Raw genomic sequence first — 26,415 nt, 5'->3', positions numbered from 1 at the left:
TATAGCAATAACATGGGTATATTACACTGTTTTGACGACAACAAACTTGTAATGTGCGAGGTTGTAAAAAAACGGGGGGGGGTGCTTAACTTAATTCTTTGTGTATATATATACTGAAACGCAAAAGAAACTTACCACCTTTGAAACCTTTAAATATCAACAATAACACTGCGTGTAGTAAATGTGTGAACTTATTTGTGGACAATAGTGTCCTCACTGTCAGACAAAACGGTCATGGATGGTCACTTGAACCTTCAATGGTCACTTCATAGCACAGCTGTTGAACAGCCGTTTTGACTGTCAGTGATTAGCCAAAGGGTATGGGATGATTTTAATGAGCTACACGTGATGTCTTGATATTGGCTTTAAAAAGGCCAGTGCAAAATGGGCATTTTGACCGAAAAATTTGACCATTTTGACCAACTTCAAAAAGACCGAAAACACAAAAGAAACTTACCACCTTTGAAACCTTTAAATATCAACAATAACACTGCGTGTAGTAAATGTGTGAACTTATTTGTGGACAATAGTGTCCTCACTGTCAGACAAAACGGTCACGGATGGTCACTTGAACCTTCAATGGTCACTTCATAGCACAGCTGTTGAACAGCCGTTTTGACTGTCAGTGATTAGGCAAGGGGTACGGGATGATTTTAATGAGCCGCACGTGATGTCTTGATATTGGCTTAAAAAAGGCCAGTGCAAAATGGGCATTTTGACCAAAAAATTTGACCATTTTGACCAACTTCAAAAAGACCGAAAACGCAAAAGAAACTTATCACTTGTTTGAAATGTAATAAAATTGTAACAGTTCAAAATAAAACAAACCAACAATTGCTTATTGAAACATTGGCATTTTATTGATGACATGTCAAGTTTTTGACCAAGATACACCATCTCATCAGTTTGTTCTACAGTACAGAACAGCACAGGGTGCAATGTCAGTCCCCTTTCAATAGCGTGTGTGGCCACCATTGTTTTGGATACAGGAAGTGCATCATCGGCGTATACTGCCTACCAGTCTTTGGATGGATTGCTGCTGGATTCTGTCCCACTCAGTCCTCAATGTCTGAAGCAGCTCTGCCCGTGTCCTGGCCCTGCCAACTACGCGTCTCCCAAGCTCATCCCACAGGTGCTCTATGTGATTCAGGTCAGGGGAGAGCGCAGGCCACTGCATGGTGTTAATGTTCTCGCCTTGGAGAAATGCAGTGGTAAAGCGAGCAGCATGGGGACGAGCGTTGTCATGCTGAAAGGTTCTCAGTTCTGGGTGGTCTAGCAGGAATGGCAGCAGATGAGGTCGCAGGATGTTATCCACATACCGCTGGGCGTTAAGATTCCCATCCACAACCACCAGTGGCGTCCTGTACCGGCCTGATATGGCGGCCCACACCATCACACTTGGGCCACCCCACCTGTTGGCTTGACGCACGCAACAATCGGCATATCGCTCGCCAGTTCTTCTCCAGACACGCTCACGCCCATCAGGACTGTCCACACAGAACCTTGACTCATCGCTGAAAGCGACCTCGTTCCACTGCGCCAAGGTCCACCGGTGATGCTGCTGGCACCATCTCTGTCGGTTGCGGCAATGGGCAGCCGTTATCACAGGGCCTCTGTATGGTCTTCTGGCAGTCAGACCATAGTCATGCAGTCGTCTTCGTGCAGTATCATTGGAGATCCGTGGGTTTGCACGCCCCGGAGTTTCTGCTGCAGTGCGGGATGCTGGACGGAATCGATTTTGACTTCGGACCATCTGCCTGTCCTGCCTTGCAGTGGTGACTCTTGGCCTCCCTGATCGAGGTCTGTCATCTGCAGAGTTGTGGAGGGTGTCTCTGACCACCAGGGCCGATATCGTCTGGTGTGAACAGCCAAGGCGACGTGCCACCTCACGGTAGCTCAGTCCGCCTTGCAGCATGCCCAGGGCACGCTGCCGTTGATCCCTTGACAATCGTGGCATGTTGATTGAAATGCCCATTTTGCACTGGCCTTTTTAAAGCCAATATCAAGACATCACGTGCAGCTCATTAAAATCATCCCGTACCCCTTGGCTAATCACTGACAGTCAAAACGGCTGTTCAACAGCTGTGCTATGAAGTGACCATTGAAGGTTCAAGTGACCATCCATGACCGTTTTGTCTGACAGTGAGGACACTATTGTCCACAAATAAGTTCACACATTTACTACACGCAGTGTTATTGTTGATATTTAAAGGTTTCAAAGGTGGTAAGTTTCTTTTGCGTTTTCGGTCTTTTTGAAGTTAGTCAAAATGGTCAAATTTTTCGGTCAAAATGCCCATTTTGCACTGGCCTTTTTAAAGCCAATATCAAGACATCACGTGCAGCTCATTAAAATCATCCCATACCCCTTGGCTAATCACTGACAGTCAAAACGGCTGTTCAACAGCTGTGCTATGAAGTGACCATTGAAGGTTCAAGTGACCATCCGTGACCATTTTGTCTGACAGTGAGGACACTATTGTCCACAAATAAGTTCACACATTTAATACACGCAGTTTTATTGTTGATATTTAAAGGTTTCAAAGGTGGTAAGTTTCTTTTGCGTTTTCGGTCTTTTTGAAGTTGGTCAAAATGGTCAAATTTTTCGGTCAAAATGCCCATTTTGCACTGGCCTTTTTAAATCCAATATCAAGACATCACGTGCAGCTCATTAAAATCATCCCGTACCCCTTGGCTAATCACTGACAGTCAAAACGGCTGTTCAACAGCTGTGCTATGAAGTGACCATTGAAGGTTCAAGTGACCATCCATGACCGTTTTGTCTGACAGTGAGGACACTATTGTCCACAAATAAGTTCACACATTTACTACACGCAGTGTTATTGTTGATATTTAAAGGTTTCAAAGGTGGTAAGTTTCTTTTGCGTTTTTGGTCTTTTTGAAGTTGGTCAAAATGGTCAAATGTTTCGGTCAAAATGCCCATTTTGCAATGGCCTTTTTAAAGCCAATATCAAGACATCACGTGCAGCTCATTAAAATCATCCCGTACCCCTTGGCTAATCACTGACAGTCAAAACGGCTGTTCAACAGCTGTGCTATGAAGTGACCATTGAAGGTTCAAGTGACCATCCATGACCGTTTTGTCTGACAGTGAGGACACTATTGTCCACAAATAAGTTCACACATTTACTACACGCAGTGTTATTGTTGATATTTAAAGGTTTCAAAGGTGGTAAGTTTCTTTTGCGTTTCAGTATATATATATATATATATATGTGTGTGTGTGTATATGTATATATATATACACTACCGGTCAAAAGTTTTAGAACACCTCAATTTTTTCTGTTTTTATTGAAATTTAAGCAATTCAAGTCCAGTGAATAACCTGAAATGGTACAAAGGTAAGCAGTAAACTGCTCGAGGTTAAAAAAAATAAAATGTTTAGGTTTAGGTTAGCAAAAACGGAAAAATAATGTAAATTGCACAGTTATACTGTACTGTATTTTTAAAAAAGGCCTTCTTCAGGGAACAAGTAATGGGTGAACAACTTACAACTGTTCTGCAGCAATGTAAGTAAATTAAGCCTTGAAAGTTGATGCAAACAATTCCTACAGGGGTCCCAACCTCTGCTGATTGCTCGATTACAAACCCCCTGTCTGTATAAAAGCAGTATTGAAACAGACTGTTTTTACACCCTCTGAAGCATTATTTGGACAATATTGCACTGCAGGAAGTGGTATATTGGAAACTGGAGGAAACTCTGACAGGAAGAGGTCTGGCAGACCCAAAGCCACAACAGAATCAGAAGACAAGTTTCTGAGAGTCAACAGCTTGCGTGATGGGTGGCTCACAGGACAACAGTTTCAAGCACAGCTTAACACTGGTCGAAGTAAGCAAGTCTCAGTTTCAACTGTGAAGAGACGACTTCGAGCTGCAGGTTTGACAGGTCGAGTGGCAGAAAGAAAGCCATTGCTAAGATGGCAAAATAAGAAAAAGAGGCTTGCCTGGGCCATGAAGCACCGCCAGTGGACTACTGAAGACTGGAAGAAGGTCTTACGGACTGATGAATCAAAATTTAAAATCTTTGTTTCATCACGCAGGGTTTTTGTATGCTGTCGAGTCGGCGAAAGGATGGTTCCTCAGTGTGTGACACCAACTGTCAAACATGGAGGAGGAAGCGTGATGGTCTGGGGCTCTTTTGCTGGATCCAGAGTCGGCGACTTGCACAGAGTGACTGGCACCCTGAACCAAAAGGGCTACCACAGCATTTTGCAGTGCCATGCAATACCCTCTGGTATATGCCTAGTTGGTCAGGGGTTCATCCTACAGCAAGATAATGACCCTAAACACACCTCCAGGCTATGTCAAAACTACCTTCGAGGAAAAGAACAAGACGGTAGGCTTCAAATCATGAAATGGCCAGCACAGTCTCCAGGCTTAAACCCCATCGAGCTGGTTTGGGATGAACTGGACAGAAGGGTGAAAGCAAAGCAACCTTCAAGTGCAACACATTTGTGGGAACTTCTGCAACAGTGTTGGGAAGAACTTCCCGAACAATATTTCATTTTCATTGTAGAAAGAATGCCATGAGTGTGTTCGGCGGTTATATCTGCAAAAGGTGGCTACTTTGCCGAGTCAAAAATTTAAATTAAATTTTGTTAAACAAAATGATTCTATGATTTCTTTTTTTATCTCCAATTGTTTATTTGTTTAATGCTTAATTTCAGAGTACATTGAGACATTAAACTGCGTAAATTTCAATAAAAACTGGAAAAATTGAGGTGTTCCAAAACTTTTGACCGGTAGTGTGTGTGTGTATATATATATCTGTGGGTGCCTTTGATATATTTCATATTTAGGTCATCTTCTGAAAACGCACACGATAAGCCTTTGATCCACTTTCTATTGGTTCACGAGTTATCAAGTGACCACTATATTCGTCATGTGTGTGCATCTGTCTGTGTGTGTGTTTGTGTGTCTGTGTGTCTGTCTGTCCGCAGCATAACTACCCGATGATATCATCCGATCTTGATGAAACTTGGGTGGGACGTTGATATCATGATCTAGTTGTGTCCTGCCTAGAGTGGACGTATTGCACCCATTGTGGGCGGAGCCACGCCCGAAAAAGATGTGTTTTATGGGGGTAATCGAGTTCAAGCTACATCTTCTCCGAGAGGTTTGGTGGAATCTGACCGGGGTTTCGATATTTGGTTAGGCCAATGTCATGTGTCTAACCCCACGGAGCTCGATTTTTCATTTTTTTCCTTTTCTTTTTATTAATTTATTTATTTATTTATTTTTCATTTCATATTTTGCCGAATTTTCGGTATTGTGTAGCTAACTGACCTCATAACTGATTATACATTATTTTCTATCTCATTTCAAGGTCAGTAACCTTCGTTTTGACATTTCCGGGCCTGGCCTGTCCGGGCCTGTTTTGGTTGCAGTCCGTCCTTTATCATTGTATACCACTCGCTCGTGAACCATCGTCGTCTCCTGACTTGTTCACTCTCTATTTCATGACTTGACCTGAAAAATTGTTAAGCTTGTCCTTCATAGCCAAATATGGCATTTCACACACGAGGAACACCTGTGATCCCTTTGGGAGAATTGGCAAGTCGTGCCTCCCCCACCCCCAACAGGGCGGGGGAGGAGGGAAGGTGGGAGAGTGGAGGGGAGAGGGTTTTTTTTCCTTTGTGCCGATGACCTGACAACCCTAGACACTTTCAGCACATATGCAAAATTTGTGGAAGATCAGGCCAGCCATGTTTTTTTCTATGATTTTCAGATGTACATAAATATACTGTAACATACACATGAACATGCAGAGAATTGCCTCATTTAATATAGTAGTATGACAGGTGAACACCTGGGTGTGTAATTTTTTCTGAATAGTGTCAGAGCTACAGCTTGCAAAGCAACCACATCCTGAGATGACAAGAAGTATTTTTAGTTGGTGGCGAGGAATGCTTCAGAAACCCAGACCCCCTGCTACCTGCTGTTTTGGGCAGGAAATTGTAATTTGTTCAGGGAGCCAACGCTAACTTGCCAATTTGTAATTTGTCTACTCTTCGCAAAGAACACTGTGGGGTATTTATCGTCCATCACCAAATGCTAGCAGACGGATCCCATGCTGAACAAAGATATGAGGGACAGTGCATTTTCTGATGGAACGTCCTGTACCTGTGAAGCACCAATCCGACAATTTATAGTTGGCCGAATAATGAACCCTAGACTATACAGCTCAAAGGCAGGTGTGCCACCTGTGCACCTTCTTCGCTGATGTTAGTTCAGAATGGTTCACTCTCAGCTAAATCATAACAAGAGGCTCAACTATTTCAAGAGCTTCTTGTACAACATTAAGATAATTAATATATAAAATACAAATGGTGGTTGAAGTCACCAAGGTTACCAATGACGTCTCTGCTGGCATCTACATATGAGCAATACAGAGGTGGGAGCATCATGAGTGGTATACATACAGACTTGGCATTTAATATGGAATTTTTTTTCTTTCTTGACTTGGGTTTACTTTCTGAACTCGGTATATCAATCTGGTGAGTTTATTTTATGCTTCGGTGATTTATTTGTTAAAAGAACCATGTCACTGATTGTCTGTCGCAGCAAGAAGTCAATAACGGGATTATATCACAGGTGGCGTGACAAAATGTACTGACAGGTACATTTGACGATTGGCTTCACAATCGGGTATATAAGGGTTGTTGCATTCTGTATTAGTGGAAAACAACTGCTGCACGTCTACAAAAGTTATTGCCGCTTCCCCTGGAGATGGTCCGTCAACTCGACAATGCTGTTTGTCATTTAGTGGTGGCTTTACGAAATTCCGGCATGAAACAGCGTGCTATTGCTCGGCAGTATGGCATCACTCAAGGTCAGGTGTCAAAGATCCTGAAACGAAATGCTCAGAGGGGTGTCCCTACACCAATACCGAGGCCAGGACATCCCCGCAGAACCACAAGGAGGGATGATCGCCAGCTGCACCGGTTAGTCCGCAATGGCCGTACCAAGTCAGCTAATCGGCTTAGGGCTGAGTGGCAGCAACTGACAAATGTGCCTGTATCCAGAAGTCTAGTCAACCAATGACTGGTTCAAGCAGGCTATCGTGCCAGGCGTCCCCTGAGAAAGCCACGTCTGACCAGACAACACCGCCAGCGCCGATTGCAGTGGGCCAGAGAGCACCGACAATGGCAGCCAGGACACTGGAATCACGTGATCTTCAGTGACACGTCTAGATTTCTGGTCAATCGTCAATATGGCCGCGTCCGAGTGCGCAGACAAGTGCATGAAGCCTACAACGAAGATTGTATAGTGCCAAGAGTCCAAGCTGGAGGTGGTACGGTGACCGTTTGGGCTGCTTTTCATGCAGGGGGCAAAACTGACCTGGTTGTTCTGAATGGAAACCTGAACCAGTTCAAGCACAGGGCCATTCTGGAAGAAACATTGCTTCCATTTGTTCGTGCAGCCTTTCGAGGAAACTTTGTCTTCCAAGATGACAATGCACGGCCTCATCGTGCTCGCATGATCCAACACTTTCTTGCTGACTGTGGTGTAGAGCATATGGAGTGGCCTGCCATGTCCCCGGATATGAATCCGATAGAGAACTTGTGGGCAGAATTAACGCGTCAAATTGACAACTTGGACCAGCAGCCTGCCTCTGTGCGTGAATTGCAGCAGGCTATTGTCACTGCATGGCAAGCGATTCCTGTCCAAACCTTGGCAAATCTCGTGAACAGCATGCCTCAACATGTACGTGCTCTCCTGAATGCTCGTGGGGGTTACACGAAGTACTGAACTGTAATTTTACTGTCCGTAATCCCAGTCGTAATTTAACTTTTGTTTTTGTTTTAAAAATTTTTGGCTAATGTGCAAAATAAAGAGATACTTCTGGAAAACGCACAGAAGTTTAACACAGTACTGTCCATGAATTGAGTTCGATATCAGTTTACATCACTTTCAAGGATCAATTTATTTGTTTCGAAATGTCAAATGTGGTTTTTGTTTCTTTTAAAGGTCACATTAACAAAATCTAGAATAATTTCAACATAATTCCAATGAACTTTTGGTTCTAAGTCATCTTGAAAAGTAAGTTCACCCCCACAAAAAAATATTCCATATTAAATGCCAAGTCTGTGTATACTTAAAACATTGCATGGGATAACGTGTTCTATGAACAAGTATGTGGTCTTTATTTTATATTAAAATTACTTTATCTAAATTGCTTTACTTTATTTTTTACTTTATTTACTTTACGTAAAATATTTTAAGTAAATGTGGCCATCTTCTCAGTATTTGTTTTCGCATATTAGATCTAACATTTTTTTTAAGATTACTATACTGTTGTCACATTCATTAAAAATTTTCTTATGCTTATTTCTTTCCAAATATTCCATTAGATGTGTTTTTATAATAACAGTGATAATGTACTTTATGTTATGAGAATACTCAATACTTTCACTTTTACTTTTTACTTGAAAGAATACTTTTACTGAGTACTGAGAATGTATTTTATAATATCAGTATCAGTACATACATATACATGATAATGCACTCTTTCCTCCCATATTATGCACACCAGTATAGCATCATGTTTTCCTATGCTCAAAAAAGTTTTGATATGTGTGATACATGTATCACATGTCTCACAATATGGAGGGTCTTTGCTGGTGGTAGGTTGAGGTGAGCAAGAACACACATTTTCACACCACTCACATAAGTCCAAGAATCGCCAACTTAAATACATTTTTATATACAGGTATATATAATTACCAAGAACATATTGTTCTTACTATTCATTTGTAAAAAAAAAAAAAAAAAATTCCACATAAAAAATATAAAATATATAAAAAATCTAAAAATATATAACATATAAACAAATAAAAAATATTAAAACGTTCAATATAAGAATTAATATCTTTTTTTAATACATGGTCCACACATCCTCGTAATGGAGCTGAGACACACACACACACACACACACACACACACACACACACACGTGCGCACGCACGCACACGCACACACACACACACACACGCACACACACACACACACACACACACACACACACACACACTTGTACTCGTATATAGAGAATGAAAAACATTTGCATTTCTTGGACTGTTGTATCTCATTCATTTAACATTTTGAATGCCCCAGGTATTCTATTGTCTTTTTTTGTGAGAAGTTCATTAGATTGGTTTAGGCAGATATATTTTCACTTTTGCCTTCCATCGTTCTTTCATATCGTTCTTTCATGCTACTTTAAACTTTTAGCCAATATCTACTGAGACTTACTTGCCAAAGTTTTCAGGTAATACTTCCAAAAAAGCATCATTCAAGTAAAGCTGGGTAAGGTTCACCAGCTGGCTGAACCCCTCAGGAAGACTGCAAATGAAAAAGGACACAGAGGGGTTCAGGAGATACGCATAAAAACACAAAATTAACAAATTTGTATATATAAATATATATATATACAATGTAAAAAAGAGCAAAATGCAAAATATAGCATAATAGACAGTAAAATGTAAAACTAGAACGGCACTCAGAAGAGAGCATACCTCTGCCAGGTGAACAGTTTACGTTTTGTATCCCAAAGTAGACCAGAAAATCACAATACAGAATCACATTTAATCAAAATCATCTGTCCACAACTTTTTGAGATATCATGCTGCATATCGTTTGGCCATATCTCCCAATGGTGAAGAATCAATTTAAACAAGCGTTACGCCTAGGTCCCCCGTAGGTGAAGTGATGTGAGTTGACAAAGTGGAAGACGCAAGGCGGCCATATTGAATTTTGACGTGGCGACCCAATTTTCAATAGGGTTCTTCCTTATGCGTAGATACACCCACACACCAGATTAGAAGTTAGTAGTTCGTTTATTTTTCAAGATATTTCGCTCACAAGGTTCAGACATATATATGGTGGCGGCCATCTTGGATTTTGACGTGGCGACCCAATTTTCAATAGCGTTCTTCCTTATGCCTCGATACACCAACACACCGGATTAGAAGTTAGTAGTTCATTTATTTTTCAAGATATTCCGCTCACAAGGTTCAGACATTTACTTTTCAAGATATCACGCTCACAAGGTTTAGATATGGTGACAGCCATCTTGGATTTTGACATGGTGACCTAATTTTCAATAGGGTTCTTCCATATGCCTGGTTGCACCCACACACCAAATTAGAATTCGTTCCTTCGCTTACTTTTATAAAGATATTGCAGTGCACATACGCACGCACGGACGCACGGACGCACACACGGACGGAGGGGAAAACCATAGTCCCCCTTTCGCTCCGCGGTGCGACGGGGGACAAAAAATTATACTAGCCGGATCCGGATCCACCAAAATTGAATCGATTTTTCATACTCACACACCCAACCTCTCCACCAAGTTTAGTCCAAATCCATCCATAACCTTTTGAGATATCCTGCTATGTATGGTTTTTGGCCCTATCTCCTAATGGTGAAGAAGTACTTGAAATTAATTAATTCTCATATCCGAATCCATATTCAGATCTTCACCAAAATCGAATCGAATCGTCCTTGTCAGACACCCAACCTCTCCACCAAGTTTCGTAGAAATCTGTCCATAAATTATTGAGATATCCTGCGATGTATCGTGTTTAGCCTGATCTCCCAATGGTGAAGAATCACTTTTAAAATTCTAGTAGCCGGATCCGAATCCGGATCTTCACCAAAATCCAATCATTTCATTCTTGTCACATACGCTACATCTCTGCCAAAGTTTGTCCGAATCCGTCCATAACTTGTTGAGATATCTTGTTCACAAACGGACAGACAGACAAACGGACAAACAGACAGACAGGGGTGAAAACATAACCTTCCATCCACCTTTAGTGGCAGAGGTTAAAAAAAAAAAACCACAAAATGAGTAGGTGAGGGCAGGTGCATTAAGAGCACAGCCTGTGGAATCACAGGTATTATGGAGAAAATGATGACCAAGGAAGAAACACCACACGAGGCCAATAACTACAGAGAATGCAAACAAAATTTTCTGAGTATACAGTGATGACTGAAGTATAAATATATCTGTCTGAACATTTAACAAGCGACTTTTTAAGAGTATTGTATTAGATGTACCAGAAAGTAATGTTGTTTTTCAAAGAGGAATACACAGCTTAAACAAGAAAGAGTAGAGATTGCAGACCCTCATCAGGACGTGTTTGTGTGGTGTATTTTGTGGGGTGTTTATTAGCTACTATGTTTGTGTGGCTGATTTATGATGTCGATTTATGTTCAATCCAATATAGCTGCCACAACACGTGACCAATGACATCATCAATTGAATTCTCCCATACAATTTTTGTATAGATCATGCTCAAAAAATTTCAAACTGATCGGATCAAGTGTTCTACTTGTCTAATTATGACGTTGTGGGGGTTACCCCATTGAGACAACATAATCCACAGGCACGGGACCAGTGGGGCTATTGATGGTATGGGCGTGGCGTGCGCTCGGTTGTTGGAGCCACGCCCCCTTGAGTGATTTGTGTTATAAAAGATGCATGAGTTCCGGTAGTGAGTTAGTTCTGTTGAAATAAAGGAGCTTTGAACAAGCCAATAAGTGTCTCGCCCTCTCGTTGTCCACAACTCCTACATTGGTGACCCCGTCTTGCTCTTGAACATTTTCGGAGTTTCAAACGAACATGGCGACAAGCGCAGTTTCGATTAAACTGCCGGAATTTTGGGAACGACAAGCTGCCGTTTGGTTCGCACAAGCTGAGGCCCAATTCGCCATTCGGAGCATTTCTGCTGACGACACGAAGTATTATTATGTCGTGTCTGCGCTCAGCGGCTCCACTGCGACCAGGGTGGTGAGCCTGCTCCAGGATCCTCCGAAGGGCGGCAAGTACAAGACGCTAAAGGCGCTGCTGCTCGAAACCTTCAAGCTCACTAAGGTCGAGCGCGCCCGCCAGCTACTTTCTCTACCCGGGCTGGGCGACTCCAAGCCGTCGGAGCTGATGAACCACATGTTGTCTCTCCTAGGCAGCCACCGACCATGTTTCCTCTTCAAAGAACTGTTCCTGAAACAGCTGCCAGGACAGGTACGGACAACCCTGGCCAACTCGTCTGTTAAGAATTTCCGCGCCCTGGCCAGGGAAGCAGACAAGTTTTTCTCCGCCAGACAGCAATGTAGTGCGGCTGCATGGGACCCCGGCCCCGTCGAGCCTACGCCGCTGGCGGACACCATTGCGGCCGCCATTACGGCCCAGCGGCGGAAGGCCCCAGGCTTGTGCTTTTACCATGCAAGGTTTGGCCCAAGGCCAAGGCATGCCGGCTACCCTGCAGCTTCAGCGAGTCGGAAAACGGCGTGGCCGGCGCTCGTTAACTGCCATGAGCGTCGGCCGTTCAGGCAATTTGTTGTTCATTTAGGACACCGACTCTGGACGTCGTTTCCTCTGCGACACGGGGGCCCAGGTGAGCGTTCTACCTGCGTCGGCATTGGACCGGGAGGCCGGGAGTCACGGCCCTGCCCTGGAAGCCGCCAACGGCAGTGCTATTCAGACTTTTGGCAAACGGACCGTGGCACTGTGCTTTGGCGGGCAGCGGTTTACATGGGATTTTGTCACGGCGAGGGAGTCCACCCCCTTGCTGGGCGCTGATTTCCTCTGCGCCAACGGCCTATTGGTGGATGTTAAAAATCGGCGGCTCATTAATGCGGAGACATTCAGTTCTCTTCCATGCTCGCTGAGCGGTTCCGCCTTGACGAGGCTTGCGTGCACGCTCTCGACCTCTGATGAGTTCGCCCGCCTCCTCACCGAGTTCCCGGCCCTTACACGGCCCTCCTTTTCAGCCGTTGTTGTCAGTCACGGAGTGGAGCATCACATTCCGACCACCGGCCCACCTGTCTACGCCCGGGCTCGATGCCTCGACCCGGCAAAACTCGCTATCGCAAAGGCGGAGTTCGACACGTTGGAGCGTCTTGGCATAGTACGACGGTCCAACAGCCTGTGGGCCTCGCCTCTCCACATTGCGCCGAAGCCGGGTGGCGGTTGGCGCCCGTGCGGGAATTATCGCCGCCTTAACGACGCCACTACCCCTGACCGCTACCCAATCCCGCACATCCAGGATTTTTCTGCCCGCTTGGCCGGTAAAGTTTTTTTTTCTGAGGTGGACCTCGTTCTTGGTTACCACCAGGTCCCCGTCCGGCCGCAGGACGTTCCTAAGACCGCGGTGATTACACTGTTCGGGCTTTTCAAATTCCTACGTATGCCTTTTGGGCTCAAGAACGCGGCCCAGGCTTTCCAGTGCCTGATGGACAGCGTGTTGCGGGATTTGCCATTTCTGTTCGATTACATGGACGATATCCTCATTGCCAGCGCTTCCAGGACGGAGCACATGCTTCACCTCTGAGCGCTCTTTGAACGCCTCAGTCAGCACAGCCTTATCATTAACCCGGCCAAGTGCTTGTTCGGGGTGGCTTCAATTGACTTTCTCGGCCACCGCATCACGAGGGAGGGGGCCATCCCACTGCCGTCTAAAGTGGAGGCTGTGAACGGTTTTCCGCACCCCCTCACCGTCAAGGCTCTGCAGGAGTTTTTGGGCATGGTGAACTTTTACCATCGTTTCGTGCCCCGGGCGGCCCAGCTGATACGGCCCCTTTATGAGGCCCTCAAGGGCAAGCCTACCAAATGCGCCAGTGACTGAACCGAGGAGATGGCCAAGGCTTTCACGGATGCTAAACTGGCCCTCGCCAGCGCAACCATGCTGGCGCATCCGTCGCCCGACGCACCGATTGCTCTCACCACGGACGCTTCGGACTATGCGGTTGGCGCCGTGCATGAGCAGTGGGTCAACGGGGCGTGGCAGCCGCTTGCCTTTTTTAGCCGGCAGCTCCGCCCTAACGAACGAAAGTACAGCACCTTCGATCGTGAGCTCCTAGGCCTCTACCTAGCTGTCCGACACTTCCGTTACCTGTTGGAAGCCTGCCCGTTCACGACATTTGTGGACCACAAGCCCCTGGTTGTTGCCATGGCCAAGGTCTCGGAGCCGTGGTCTGCCCGTCAACAACGCCAGCTCTCCTTCGTTTCCGAGTTCACGACGGACATCCAACATTTTGCTGGGAAGGATAATACGGTCGCCGATTGTCTCTCCCGGTCCATAGCTGGCGCGATTCACCTTGGCATCGACTACGCCCGCATGGCGGCCGATCAGATCGCCGACCCGGATGTGTAGGCCTGCAGGGCGGCGATCACGGGGCTTCGACTGTCTGATGTGCCGTTCAAAGACACGGGCACCACGCTATTGTGTGACGTATCTTTGGGACAGCCTCGACCCGTCGTACCCACCAACTGGAGACGGCTGGTGTTCGATGCCGTCCATGGTCTTTCTCACCCGGGCAGGAAGGCGTCACAAAAGTTGGTGGCGGCGAAGTTCGTTTGGCACGGGCTCAGGAAGGATGTGCGTGACTGGGCCAACACCTGCGTCGAGTGCCAAAGCTCGAAGGTGCATCGCCATACCCAGGCCCCATTGGCGCCATTCACAGTGCCCGAGCGACGGTTTGACCATGTTAACGTGGACCTGGTAGGGCCTCTCCCCCCCTCGCGGGGATTCACCCACCTCCTCACGATGGTCGATAGGACCACCAGGTGGCCAGAGGCCATCCCGCTCACATCTACAACGTCCGCTGATGTGGCCCGGGCGTTCATCGGCACTTGGGTTGCCTGTTTTGGCGCCTCCTCAGACATCTCTTCAGACAGGGGCCCCCCAGTTCACTTCAGAGCTCTGGGGTGCTGTCGCCCAGGGGTTGGGGGCACCACTGCATAAAGCTCCATCGCACCACTGCATATCATCCCCAGGCTAATGGATTGTGTGAGAGGTTCCATCGCTCTATGAAAGCTGCTCTCAGGGCCAGCCTACGGGATGACAGTTGGGCCGACAGACTCCCGTGGGTCATGTTGGGCCTCAGGACAGCCCCGAAGGAAGACCTCCAGTCCTCATCCGCGGAGCTCGTCTATGGCCAGCCGCTGTGGGTTCCCGGGGAGTTCACGCCTGACGCCACAAGCCCCTGGTCTGCTGCCCTTCAGCGGTCGGTTCTCCGGGAGAATGCCAAGATGGTTGCACCAGTGCCCACATCTCAACATGGTTTGCCTCAGGCCCACATCCTGCCGGATCTACGTACAGCGGAGTACGTCTTTGTTCGCCATGACGCACACCGGGGGCCGCTTCGGCCGCCTTATGACGGGCCTTTCCACGTTCTGGAGGCCGGGGTCAAGTCCTTTGTGGTCGACATCGGCGGCAAACCGGACCACCTTTCGGTGGACTGCCTCAAGCTGGCTCACTTGGACCTAGACCAGCCCCCTCGGTTGGCTCAACCCCCACGGTGGGGCCATCCCCCGTCAGGTAAGTCCCCGGTTGGCCTGCCTACCGCCAAGCCGCTAACAGTCCCTGCTCGGGTCATCAGGGGTCGTTTTGGCCGGGTGGTTAAGGCCCCCCGAAAGCTGACATTGCCCGTGCGAGTGAATTCTGGGGGGGAGCATGTGGGGGTTACCCCATTGAGACAACATAATCCACAGGCACGGGACCAGTGGGGCTATTGATGGTATGGGCGTGGCGTGCGCTCGGTTGTTGGAGCCACGCCCCCTTAAGAGTGATTTGTGTTATAAAAGATGCATGAGTTCCGGTAGTGAGTTAGTTCTGTTGAAATAAAGGAGCTTTGAACAAGCCAAGAAGTGTCTCGCCCTCTCATTGTCCGCAACTCCTACAACGTCATAATTAAGGTATCGATGACATCATCATGAAGATATATGTAGTTTCCCATGAGGAGTAATTGACAGTCAGACATGTTTCAATTTTTTTCCATGGAGCGGTGTTGGAGATATAGAGGTGCAAAGTTTTTGGGTTTTTGCAAGATGGCACCCGTAATGAGAGTATGGCCAAATAGACCCAAAAAAACCCCGATAACTCATCAAACTGGTTTAACGTAGGTCAACACAGACACATAAATCAGTGAACAGATATCACAGGTTGATGATAAGTTAGAGTACTGAAACCAAGTAGCGCTGGACCACGAAACTTGAAATTAGTGGACACGGCACTAGGCAAAATGACCACACAGAAGCGATGATGAAGGAAAACAATATTATCAGAAAGTGTGACGAATGCGTCAGAACATCACAATCAATTACAAGCCTGCATGTGGTGGCGTATACGATAATCCATAAATCTCTCAATAATAATCACGGGGTATTCAAAGACTAACAATCTTTGTTGCCACACTTCTGCTAAATGCATGCACAGAGCCAATTGGAAAACATTATATTGTTGCGGATTTGAGAATCCTGTGTTTTTTATTGTTGTAAATATCACCCTGTGTAAGTGTAATGAATTCTTGTAAATACCTCAGCTTTGTGTGTAAAGGTCAAAGGTCGTCCTCTTAGTTAGTCCATATACATGCACGTAGGCCACCATATACCCTTCTAAATAGTTATTTCCTTATTATGTGTATTAGTTTAAGGCTGTGTTTCCCATTAATTGACTCTGCATCGCACCGAATTGAAATAAGATAGTTCCCTTTTCAAATTCCCCAAAGCCTCCATTCCCAAAGCCTCCATTTCCAACCGCATTGCCAACTGCATTCGCCGCCACTGCCATGTGCTCTAACTCGGAGAAGAAAGGCGTGTCTCCACCTCGTCATAGGAGGGAGGAGTGAGCCAGCCCCGACCAACCAACCAAGCACGAGGGGTTTGGCTTGAGAGGGCGGAGAGAGAACGATCGGGGAGTTTCGCGAACGTTCCAGGGTGTGGCGCTATAAAACCCGTCGCCCGGAGCCTCCCACAGCAGTCCACCGGGAGCGAGTTGAGTTCAGTGGAGGAGGAGCAGCAGAGTGGTTGTTGTTGAGAGTTCAGTGGAGGAGGAGCAACAAAGTCGAGTTCAGTGGAGGAGTGAGCACTGCGAAAGTTGAGTGAACCAACCGCAGCTTTGAGACCACCATAGTCCGGCCCTCCTGTGACACGCAGCTTCGACCCGCTGCTACGCGGGAACCAATTGCTGTGGGATCGGTGGCATCGGTGGCCGTCGAGGTCGAGCCCGACGTCCCGTGCGGGAGCTCCAACTGAACCTTCCTCCCCTTCAAGCCATTCGTTCCTGCCTTCATTCCCCATTTGTGTAAGTCTGATTGTCGTCCGTCTTCTGTGTTGTCCTGGGGTATAAGTTAAGCCTGTTTAGATAAGTTAGTATTGCACTGTGTCTTCTGATCCTTCCATCCTTCTGTCTTTATTTTCGTATCTTTCCTCCTCCTTGGTTTCTTTTTGACTTGTACATAATTAGTAGTAATAAATTATATTTGTTCTTCCTACCTTGCCTTCTTTCCTTTACATCCGTTTTGTTTTCGTGATTTCCCCATTGAATACCTGTGGCATGATTTGGCCAACGAATAGGATCGGGTTAGTTTCTGTTAACGGTTCGAGCCGCGGGCTGCCATCCGCTCGGCAAATAACATCTTGTCCACGGTCTCGAACGAGGTTGCTCACCTGCCTCCCTGGAGGGAGCTGAGCAGCTTCAGGACTCACGTCGGTCAGTTGCAGACAAGGGGACTAATCCCCCCTTGGTAAGGGGAAAAAGGGCCGACGGAGAGATCCATAACAATTGGTGTCAGGAGCGAGATTCGGACCTGAAGTGCGCTTAGTGCACTCAAATTACGAGTGGCCCAAAATTTCATTTTAACATCCAAATTTAAAATCGTGCCATGGATGCTCAAGGCGATCGGATGCTGGTGGGTGAGTTAGAAGGGGGGTTAGAAGCGACCCAGGACCCCAGGGAAATGTATATGGGGGAGAAAGAAGAGGAGAGCAATGAGGATGTGGTTGCAGAGGTTTCAGGCGCACGAGATGGCGCCCTCACGCACGATGTTGCAGCGGCACCAAATTGCACCGCGCACGAGGTTGCAGCAGCACAAAATGGCGCCTCGCACGTGGGTGCGGTAGCCGAGCCCGCTCTACCAGCGGGCTTTGACATGCAGGGCCTCATGGCGCAGCTACAGGCAATCATCCAAATGGGGAATATGGGATTGAGAAATGAATTGAAGAATGACATGGGAAACCAAATCGAAGGGATGGAAAGCAGAATGAGGGACGAAGCAAGGGGTACTTGTGCCCAAATTGGGAAGTTAGACAGCAAATTGGAGCGAATCGGTAAAGTTGGGGACAGAATGGGTGACCGCATACAAAAATGTGGGGAGAGCATACGAAAATGTGGGGAGAGCACACAAAAATGTGGGGAGACCATGGATCGCATGTTGGGCGAGGGGGTCCCAAGGGTGCACGGCGAGGTAAAGCAGGCCGGGAAGCGCTGGTTGAGCGAGGCGGAGGAAAGCGCGGGTAAAATGACGGGTATAGAGATTGCGACTCGGGGTTTGGGGCAGCCAGCGACCGCTGAAGTACAGGGAATTTTAATAAAGCCAGCGGTCGTTAAAGAAAAAGCAGTAGTGGGTAAAATTGAAATTGAAAAGACAGACGTAAAAGAGCAACAGTTGGAGGAGGGAATGGATAATGTGCAAAGTCCGTGCTCAAACCTTGATGCCGTGCTTAATCCTTATAAAGATTTGCAGGTGTTGGTGCAGGGAGGAAGAAGAACCCCGAAGGTGAGACGGGCTGTATATGGTGCTAAGAGGTTTTTCGGCAGAGTGTTTGGTGCGAAGAGAATGTCGCGCGATTGGGATCGCGAAAGCACCCGGGCATTCATGGAAGGTCCTTTGTGTGCTGTGTTAAAGCGAATGGCACGCGTGTGAGGAAAAAGTGTGCGTCAAAGGGTGAGCGTGTTATAAGGTGTACGGAGTGTGACACAGAGAGTGAGAGCGATACGGAGTGTACGTGCGAGGGTGAGAGTGACACGGAGAGTGAGTTGGTGGTGGAGCGGGTGCGAGAATGCACGCTTGGAATGGTTGAGAGTGTGCGAGGAAGCACACCTGAGTTGGTTGTGGCGCGGGTGTGGGAGAGCCCATTGAAGCGCGTGAGTGGGTGGATGCGAGAGTGCACGCCCATGGTGAGAGTTACGGAGGACGTAGCGGAGGAGAGTGCGCAAGACGGTGCGCGAGGTGTGTTAAGGAAGTGTGCGAACGGCGAGTGTGTGCAAGAGGTGTGGTGTGTAACAGGGAGTGCGGTGGTGGAATGGACGGAGTGTGTGGGATGCACTGGAGGCGCCGAGACGCCGGGTTTGGTGAGTGTGAAAAGGGTCGCGTGGTGTGAGCATGCAAGTGAAGCATCGACGTTAACCGGGTTAGCAGTTAGGGCGACGGATAGCCGAGGCGAGCACTCGGGGCGCGGTGCGCTTTGTTGCATGCGAGGCCCGGCGCGGGTCGGTGCTGCATCGCTTCTCTTCGAAGCGTCGCGCCCGATTCGGGCCTGGCCCCGCCCTGTACGGTCGAGTCCGGGCCTAGCCGGGCAAGGCGACCGGTCCGGTTCAAGGGCGGGTAAGAGGAAGCGGCACGGTGCCCCCTCGTGGGGACGGGGTTCCGACCGGGCGAGATTGAGCCATCGGGCCGGAGGCCGCAAGGATCCACGCCGAGATGGTGCGTGGAATCTCGGCCCGACCAAACCGCCTCCCCTGAACCGAATGCCGGACAGATTCAACCTGCAGGCGACCAAACCACCCGAATTCATTGCTCGGCTTTGCGAAGCCGAGTTTTAATGAGGTAAAGACGCACGGAGGCTCAGATATAGTGGACTGTGATGATGATAGTGTTTTGGACCCGAAATTGAGGATAAGGAATTTGTGATTGGCAGATTGATGATTGGTAGAATGATTGGCAGTGATTGGCAATTTTTTGATTGGTTGGAATTTAATGGCAAAATTGGTAGTGAGAGATGCCCGATGTGGTGGGATGGCAAATCTGCCATCCCTCACACGGGGCACATGAGCACTAGCTATGGGGTTTATGGCAGTGTAAGCTCGCCGAGGGAGGGTTAGGATAAAATGATAGGGATCTAGAGAAGATTGACCATAGGTAACGGTAGCGTTAAGTAGCGACATGGTACAGGTAGTCGGGGACGCAGAGAGGTTAGAATGGTTGTTAATGACGTGGGATGTGCTTAGTTTAAAGGGGCGACTGGGAAGCGCGAGTTTTAGCAGGGCACCAGGTAGATCAGATGATGCCGTGTGTGTGAGAGTCTTAGTATCGAGCAAATGAGGAATTGCGGGGCAATGCTCGGGAAGGATGTGTGTGTGAGCGTGGAAGTGTATGGAGCAGTGCATGAGGAACAATTGTGGTTGTGCATTGTATTGAATGAATGGTCCTGGAGGAAGGAGGGTGCAGGAGGCACCAGGTGTGATTGCACAGGTGTGCAAGTGAACAGGTGTATGGGGCAGTGTATGAGTGAGGAATGGTGATTGTGTGTTGTGTTGAGCAAATGGTCCTGGAGGAAGGAGGGTGCAGGAAGCACCAGGAATGATGGCACAGGTGTGCAAATACAGGTGTATGGAGAATGGTTGTGTGGAATACATGGAGTATGGAATATATGGAGTATGGAATGGATGGTGTGGAGGGAGTATGGTGGAAACTGTGGAGTGGAGTGGATGATGCGAAGGTGTGAATGGGGGAAAAGTGGACCCCTATCACGAATACCCGGGGAGGGTAGTTTAAGAGTTAGGTAGAGGGAGACGGTAAATTGTGGTTGGATATTGGCATCTGTGGTTCGTGTGGAAGAATGGTGTTTGGATGGGTGCATTAGTGACGTGGAAATGGCTGGGCGTGTGGCCTGTTAGTGTGTGTAGTTAAATGGGCACTCCACCACTGTGAGGATGTCGGCCAGGTGAGGCCGCAGGTGGGCTCTGGGAGCCGGTAGAGTTGTGGATGGGGCCCGAGGATCCGGAGGAAGGACCCGGGTAGCCCAGTGCCAGAGAGGGCACCGAGTGGGGAGAGCGCCAGAGGGCCTTCCCCAGGTAGATAGGTTAGGGTAAGGAGCAGGTAAGCTCGGAGGCAACTGCAGTGGTGGAGGTGTGCAGGTGGGTAGACCTGCTGGGAGAGCCACACGACCCAGTCCTGAAATTGTGCAAAGGCACAGGGAGTTGAATCGGGGGAGTGAGACCCCAAATTGATGAAGCACCACAGTTTGGTCAATGGGAATTTGGTTCTTAAAACCGCATAGAGTAATATTGCCAATAGATTGGCAGGGAAAGACCCCGGGTAGTGTAAAGTGTGTTAATGTCATTTAGAAGGTATATAGGATTGAAATCTCCTTGCACCATCTACATCCACTCACCTGAGGTGACAGGACTCCACACCATGCCATGTTTTTATTATTTTTTGTACAAATGTTTGGATTGTGAGACGCATCATGACGTGGGTGTGACATTGTGTTGTTGTTCCATCTCTCCCTCCTTATGAGGATTGATGATGAATTGGTGATGGCAAATTTGGTTAGAGGGATTGTTGTGACGAATTTGGTATAGGGGAAATATAGGGAGGACGAGACGTAGTGACGGATTTGTAAATGTGTAGATTTTTGTACATACGGGGATAAGGGGCAAGGGTAGAACAGGTAACAGGGGGGATGACGTACGGTAGGGACGAGCTTTTCTCCGCTCGGTCTCCAGGCGCACCTCACCTTGCATTGCCTTTATTGATGTGTACCCTTGTGACCTTACCCCTCGCTAACCTGCCCTCTCTGTCTTCCTTCCCCGACCCATGGATCGTACTATCTGGGCACCGAGGGGAGCGTGCGGGAGTCCGCCATTGTGCCGGAACCCCCGCAACCAGCTGCCTGCATCGATGCACCACTTATGGACCACATGTCTGTGGCTGAGCACCACTCATGGACCCCACGGGTTGGGGCATGGCCCCTCTGCTGGAACCGGCCACGATGGCCCAGGATCTTGCTTGCGGACCTCGGTGACGTGGCACCTATGCCACACAGGTGAATCACCCCGAGTCGGCCCCTGTGGGCCATAAATAAAAAGTGGACACGTTTTGTGCTTTTTATTATGTCCAAATAGGCCGCCAGAAAGAAGAACAAGTTGACAACATCAGGAAGAACAATGGCCAGCAGAGGGAGCCGAAGAGGAAGACCAGCACCAGGGGTTTGGTTTTTATTTGAATTGTGGTGACTGTGCACTCCGGTGCGTTTTGGTGCTTTATGGTGCTCTTTATTGGTGCTGGCGCGTCGATGCAGCGCAGGCTGTCCCCCCTCCCCCCCCCCCCCCCAAAAGAACAATCGCAGGTCCTGGGTTGCGTTTTGTAAATACAATTAGCGTCACTTGTAAATAATGCTCCCGACCGTTCATGTATAGTTTGAGAACCATTCTGCAATTCGGTTACCTGTGGGCGTGAATCTGTTAGGTAGGGTGCAATGCAGCAGGGGGACATACTTATTTGTGTTTTAAAACTGTCGCACTCAGGGTCAGGTTAATTGTAGAGGGAACTACACCTACGTGCCACACTAAGTTAAAGTTTTATAGGCCCGACGACGTGCCTGGAGGATGAGGGTGCAGTGTTGCGGATTTGAGAATCCTGTGTTTTTTATTGTTGTAAATATCACCCTGTGTAAGTGTAATGAATTCTTGTAAATACCTCAGCTTTGTGTGTAAAGGTCAAAGGTCGTCCTCTTAGTTAGTCCATATACATGCACGTAGGCCACCATATACCCTTCTAAATAGTTATTTCCTCATTATGTGTATTAGTTGAAGGCTGTGTTTCCCATTAATTGACTCTGCATTGCACCGCTTCTAAATGAAACAAAAAACATAACCGGTTACTGAGAGGCCTTACTTGGTTATGGGATTCACACTCGCCTCGACAACACTTAACCCTCTGCAGCTTTTGATGTTCTCTGGTAGACACTGGATGCCTGTGAAAAGCACACACAATATTCTGAATGCACAAACATGAAAGTAAAACCTGTGCAGGAATACAACATCCACAATCTTTCTGCAAGGAGCATTAAAATATAAAAATAACATGGGAAATTTCAACATACCATATTTTTAGAGCTATGAGTCGATGTGGAGTATAAGTAGAATTGGCTAATTTCCCCATTTTTCTTTTCTTCATTCCTAGATAAGTCGATTTGGATTATAAGATGAAGCTACATCAACTACGGTAGTTAGCAAAACTGTATGTCAAATCAGAACAATGGAGGTGTTAATTTCTCCTTTTGCTGCGTACCCTAACCCTAACCCTAACCCGAACCCATTACATTTTTTTTTAAACATTTATTACCTTCCAGGGTTATAAATATAAATAAGCTGTTTTGTGCATATTATTTGAGTTACTTTGTGGGATGACTTTTCCGATAAATTAGGAATGTAAATAGTTTTTTTTAACATGTTTGCTAACATATAGAGGTAGGAGCCTGGTGTTGGCTTAGTGGTTAGGGTGCCGGCTTGGGATACTGGGTTAGAATCCCGGTCGATCGCTGAACTAATACCAGGGGGGTTGACTCAGCCTGTCATCCTTCCGAGGTCGGCAAATTGAGTACCAGTTCACTGGTAATTCCCTGTGGGTCGCAAGAGGCGACTAACAGTGTTGGTGGCAGGAAGGGCATCCGGCTGTAAAACACTGCTTCAAAAAGGGGACCACAGTGCCCGAAAAAGGCCAAACCCTGCTCTGCGGGGAAAAATGGCCTCTAAAGGCAGTTCTATCATATAGAGGTACAGTATTTAAAACAAGCTGCAGAATCGTTATGTCTTAAACCATAAATAAGTCGATTCTGAGTACAAGTCAAGGCCTGGACCAAGGGAAAAAAGCATCCACTTATCCACTAAAAAATCCGACATTTCAACAACAACAACAACATGCATTTTAAAGGCCATTTTCCCTGCTAGAGCGGGGTTAGCCTTGTGGTCCCCATGACAATCTTCTCCATCTTGCCCTATTTTCTGCATCTCTCCTTGTTAACCCCCTTGCCCGCATTTCTTCTTCCACCATCTTTAGCCAAGTCTTTCTCGGTCTTCCCCGTCCTCTACTTCCTTCTACATTCATTTCCATCACTCTTCTCAACCAGTCACTTTCATCCTTCCTCAACACATGACCAAACCATCTCAACCTGTTCCTCTTCACAGCATCAATCACAGGCTCTATTCCCATCATTTTTCGCAATTCATCATTTGTCTTCCTCTCTCTCAACGATACTCCGCACATCCACCGAACCATTCGCATTTCCACCCTTTCCAGCCTTCGTTGCTGCTCTACGTTCATTACCCATGTCTCGCTCCCATAAATCATAACACTTCTCACACATGCAGCATACACCTTTCCCTTCAGCTTCAACGACACTCCCCTCCTCATCAGCACGCCACTCAGTTCCCGAAACTTCTTCCATGCACATCTCACTCGAGCAACCGTTGCCGAATCTGATCCACCTTCTCCATTCAGCATGTCTCCGAGGTAGCAAAATTTTTTCACACCTTCCAGCTTCACACCGTCTCCAAGATCCAACTCAACATTTCCTCCATCTGCAGCTCCTCTGTGCACACCTTACATTTGAATGTAGCTGCCACACTGGTTAATGACCCTCTCAGACCACTACATTTTTGATGAACCCACTCCGCGCACATTGTACATTGAATGGAGGTCACTCCGACACCCTTCCTGCCCACAGCACAGGGCCACTTCCCAGTTCTTTCCACCTCACCACATGCTTTACCACTTGCCATCACCTTCGTCTTTCCAATATTCACCTTCAGACCTTTTGTCTCCATACATTCCTTCCACTTGTTCATCTTTTCCTTCAGTCCATCCATACTTTCGCAATCAACACCAGATCATCTGCATACAACAACTCCCACGGTAAACCCTCCTTTACGTTCTGAGCCAGCACCTCCATCACAGCTACAAATAGTCGTGGACTTAGTACCGACCCCTGATGCACTCCCACCTTCACCTCAAACTCACCACTGTTCCCATCCTTCGTCCTTACAGCTGTGCGCGCTCTTTTGTACATTGCCATCACTACTCTGATCAATCATAGCACAATCCGCACAAAAAAATCCGACATATCATAGCACAATAAAAAGGAAGGGAAAGAGAGAGAGAGAGAGAGAGAGAGAGAGAGAGAGAGAGAGAGAGAGAGAGAGAGAGAGAGAGAGAGAGAGAGAGAGAAAAAAAGAAAGATGAAGAACTTATTCAAAATAAATAACAAAAAGGTAAAATAAAAGAACAAAGAGGAAAATAATAGGTTAAATGTCACATAAAGATGAATGATGAAGAAACTAGAGCAACAGTTACAGTTCTAAAACAGTTCTACAGTTCAACAACAGTTCTAAATGTAGAAACTACAGTTACTACAGCAAATCAGACAAGTGTGGAGAAACATTTTAAATCTCATCTCACCATTTTTGCTGATGTCTAGTTCTTTCAAGGTGGTAAGACATGATATTGCAGATGGCAGGCCCATGAGGTCATTATCAGGGACGCTCAACTTGCGTAAGGCACGGCAGCTGAATAATTGCTGCACAATAAATCCCGGGAAAGAAAAAACAGAACAACTATTACTTTCTTTGAAACACATGAGAGTTCCATTTGAAGAAAATTTCGTTATAACGAGCGTCATTATAATGAATGCCATTTTTGATCGACAATCCCATTTTAAATCATGAATTTCAACAATATGACAACCAATGAAATGATGAATTGTCCTTATCACAATGTGTTGATCCATTGCAGAGAAATAATTTAATACTCTATGACCAATTAAATAAGAACTATTATAATCATGTCGAGTCTCCTCGGGCAATGATGGCATTGCCTTTCTATGGCTGGTACACACGGGTAAGTGTGTGGAATAGACAGGGGATCGCTACTCCTCTCCGTCCCTCTGCTGGCCGTTTGGGAATTCACCATCTTCCGCTCGTGCTGTTGGAGTCGACTGGACTCTCATCCACCGGATGTGCAGAGCCATCTGCCATTTAAACCGCATGGCTGCGGACCGTTACCCTGGTAAGGGAGGCTGACAGGTACTACACCATGCCCACAGGTGACCTGGGGTTATGCAATCCATCTCCCTGAGGTATCAAAAGACACCCGCATACCTAAATTGGTATCAGGAGGTATCAGAAGACACCCGAAGACACCAGCATACCTCATTATGATCAAATGGAGAACTATGGTTCAAATTGTACAAGGTGAAATTAATTACAGATTGCATCAGATTATTTACAGGCCAGATCTGACCTCCAGAGGCTACTATCTGCTTTGACTTTTGAAGTCACATAATTAGCTGCTGATTTGCCAAAGATGAGGAAATTACTGGTGGCAGTGGTTCGTATGCAGTCTGTGGCTGATTGGCTGCATCATCTTCTGGGGACGTGGCTGTGCTGCTGATGCAATGCCCCCTATTACCAGTCAGCTGGTCCTCATTTTTCTGACCTCGGAAGGGTGACAGGCTGAGTCAACCCACCTGGTGTTAATCAACTGGTTGATAGGATTCAAACTCAGGACCCTAAGATCTCAAGCCAGCAACCTTAACCGTTAAACCAA

The 26,415-nt window shown here is 47.0% G+C and overlaps 1 protein-coding gene across 1 annotated transcript in view; it reads right to left on the bottom strand.

Annotated features, from left to right (window-relative positions):
• The window catches only part of LOC137415274 (uncharacterized), a 342,617-nt gene that overhangs the window by 209,880 nt on the left and 106,322 nt on the right, over positions 1-26,415 (bottom strand). Inside the window, exons 4-6 of the mRNA XM_078779443.1 lie at positions 25,270-25,387; positions 22,708-22,786; positions 9,274-9,363 (exon numbers count right to left, since the gene is read on the bottom strand). Of these exons, the coding sequence (XP_078635569.1) occupies positions 9,274-9,363; positions 22,708-22,786; positions 25,270-25,387 (287 nt within the window). The remainder of the gene's footprint in view (positions 1-9,273; positions 9,364-22,707; positions 22,787-25,269; positions 25,388-26,415) is intronic.

The sequence above is a fragment of the Myxine glutinosa genome, chromosome 1 (genome assembly GCF_964187855.1).
Source record: "Myxine glutinosa chromosome 1, kmMyxGlut1.1, whole genome shotgun sequence".
NCBI classification, from domain to species: Eukaryota; Metazoa; Chordata; class Myxini; order Myxiniformes; family Myxinidae; genus Myxine; species Myxine glutinosa.
Note: the sequence above shows the minus strand (reverse complement) of the source record. Positions and strands in the feature narration are given on the sequence as shown.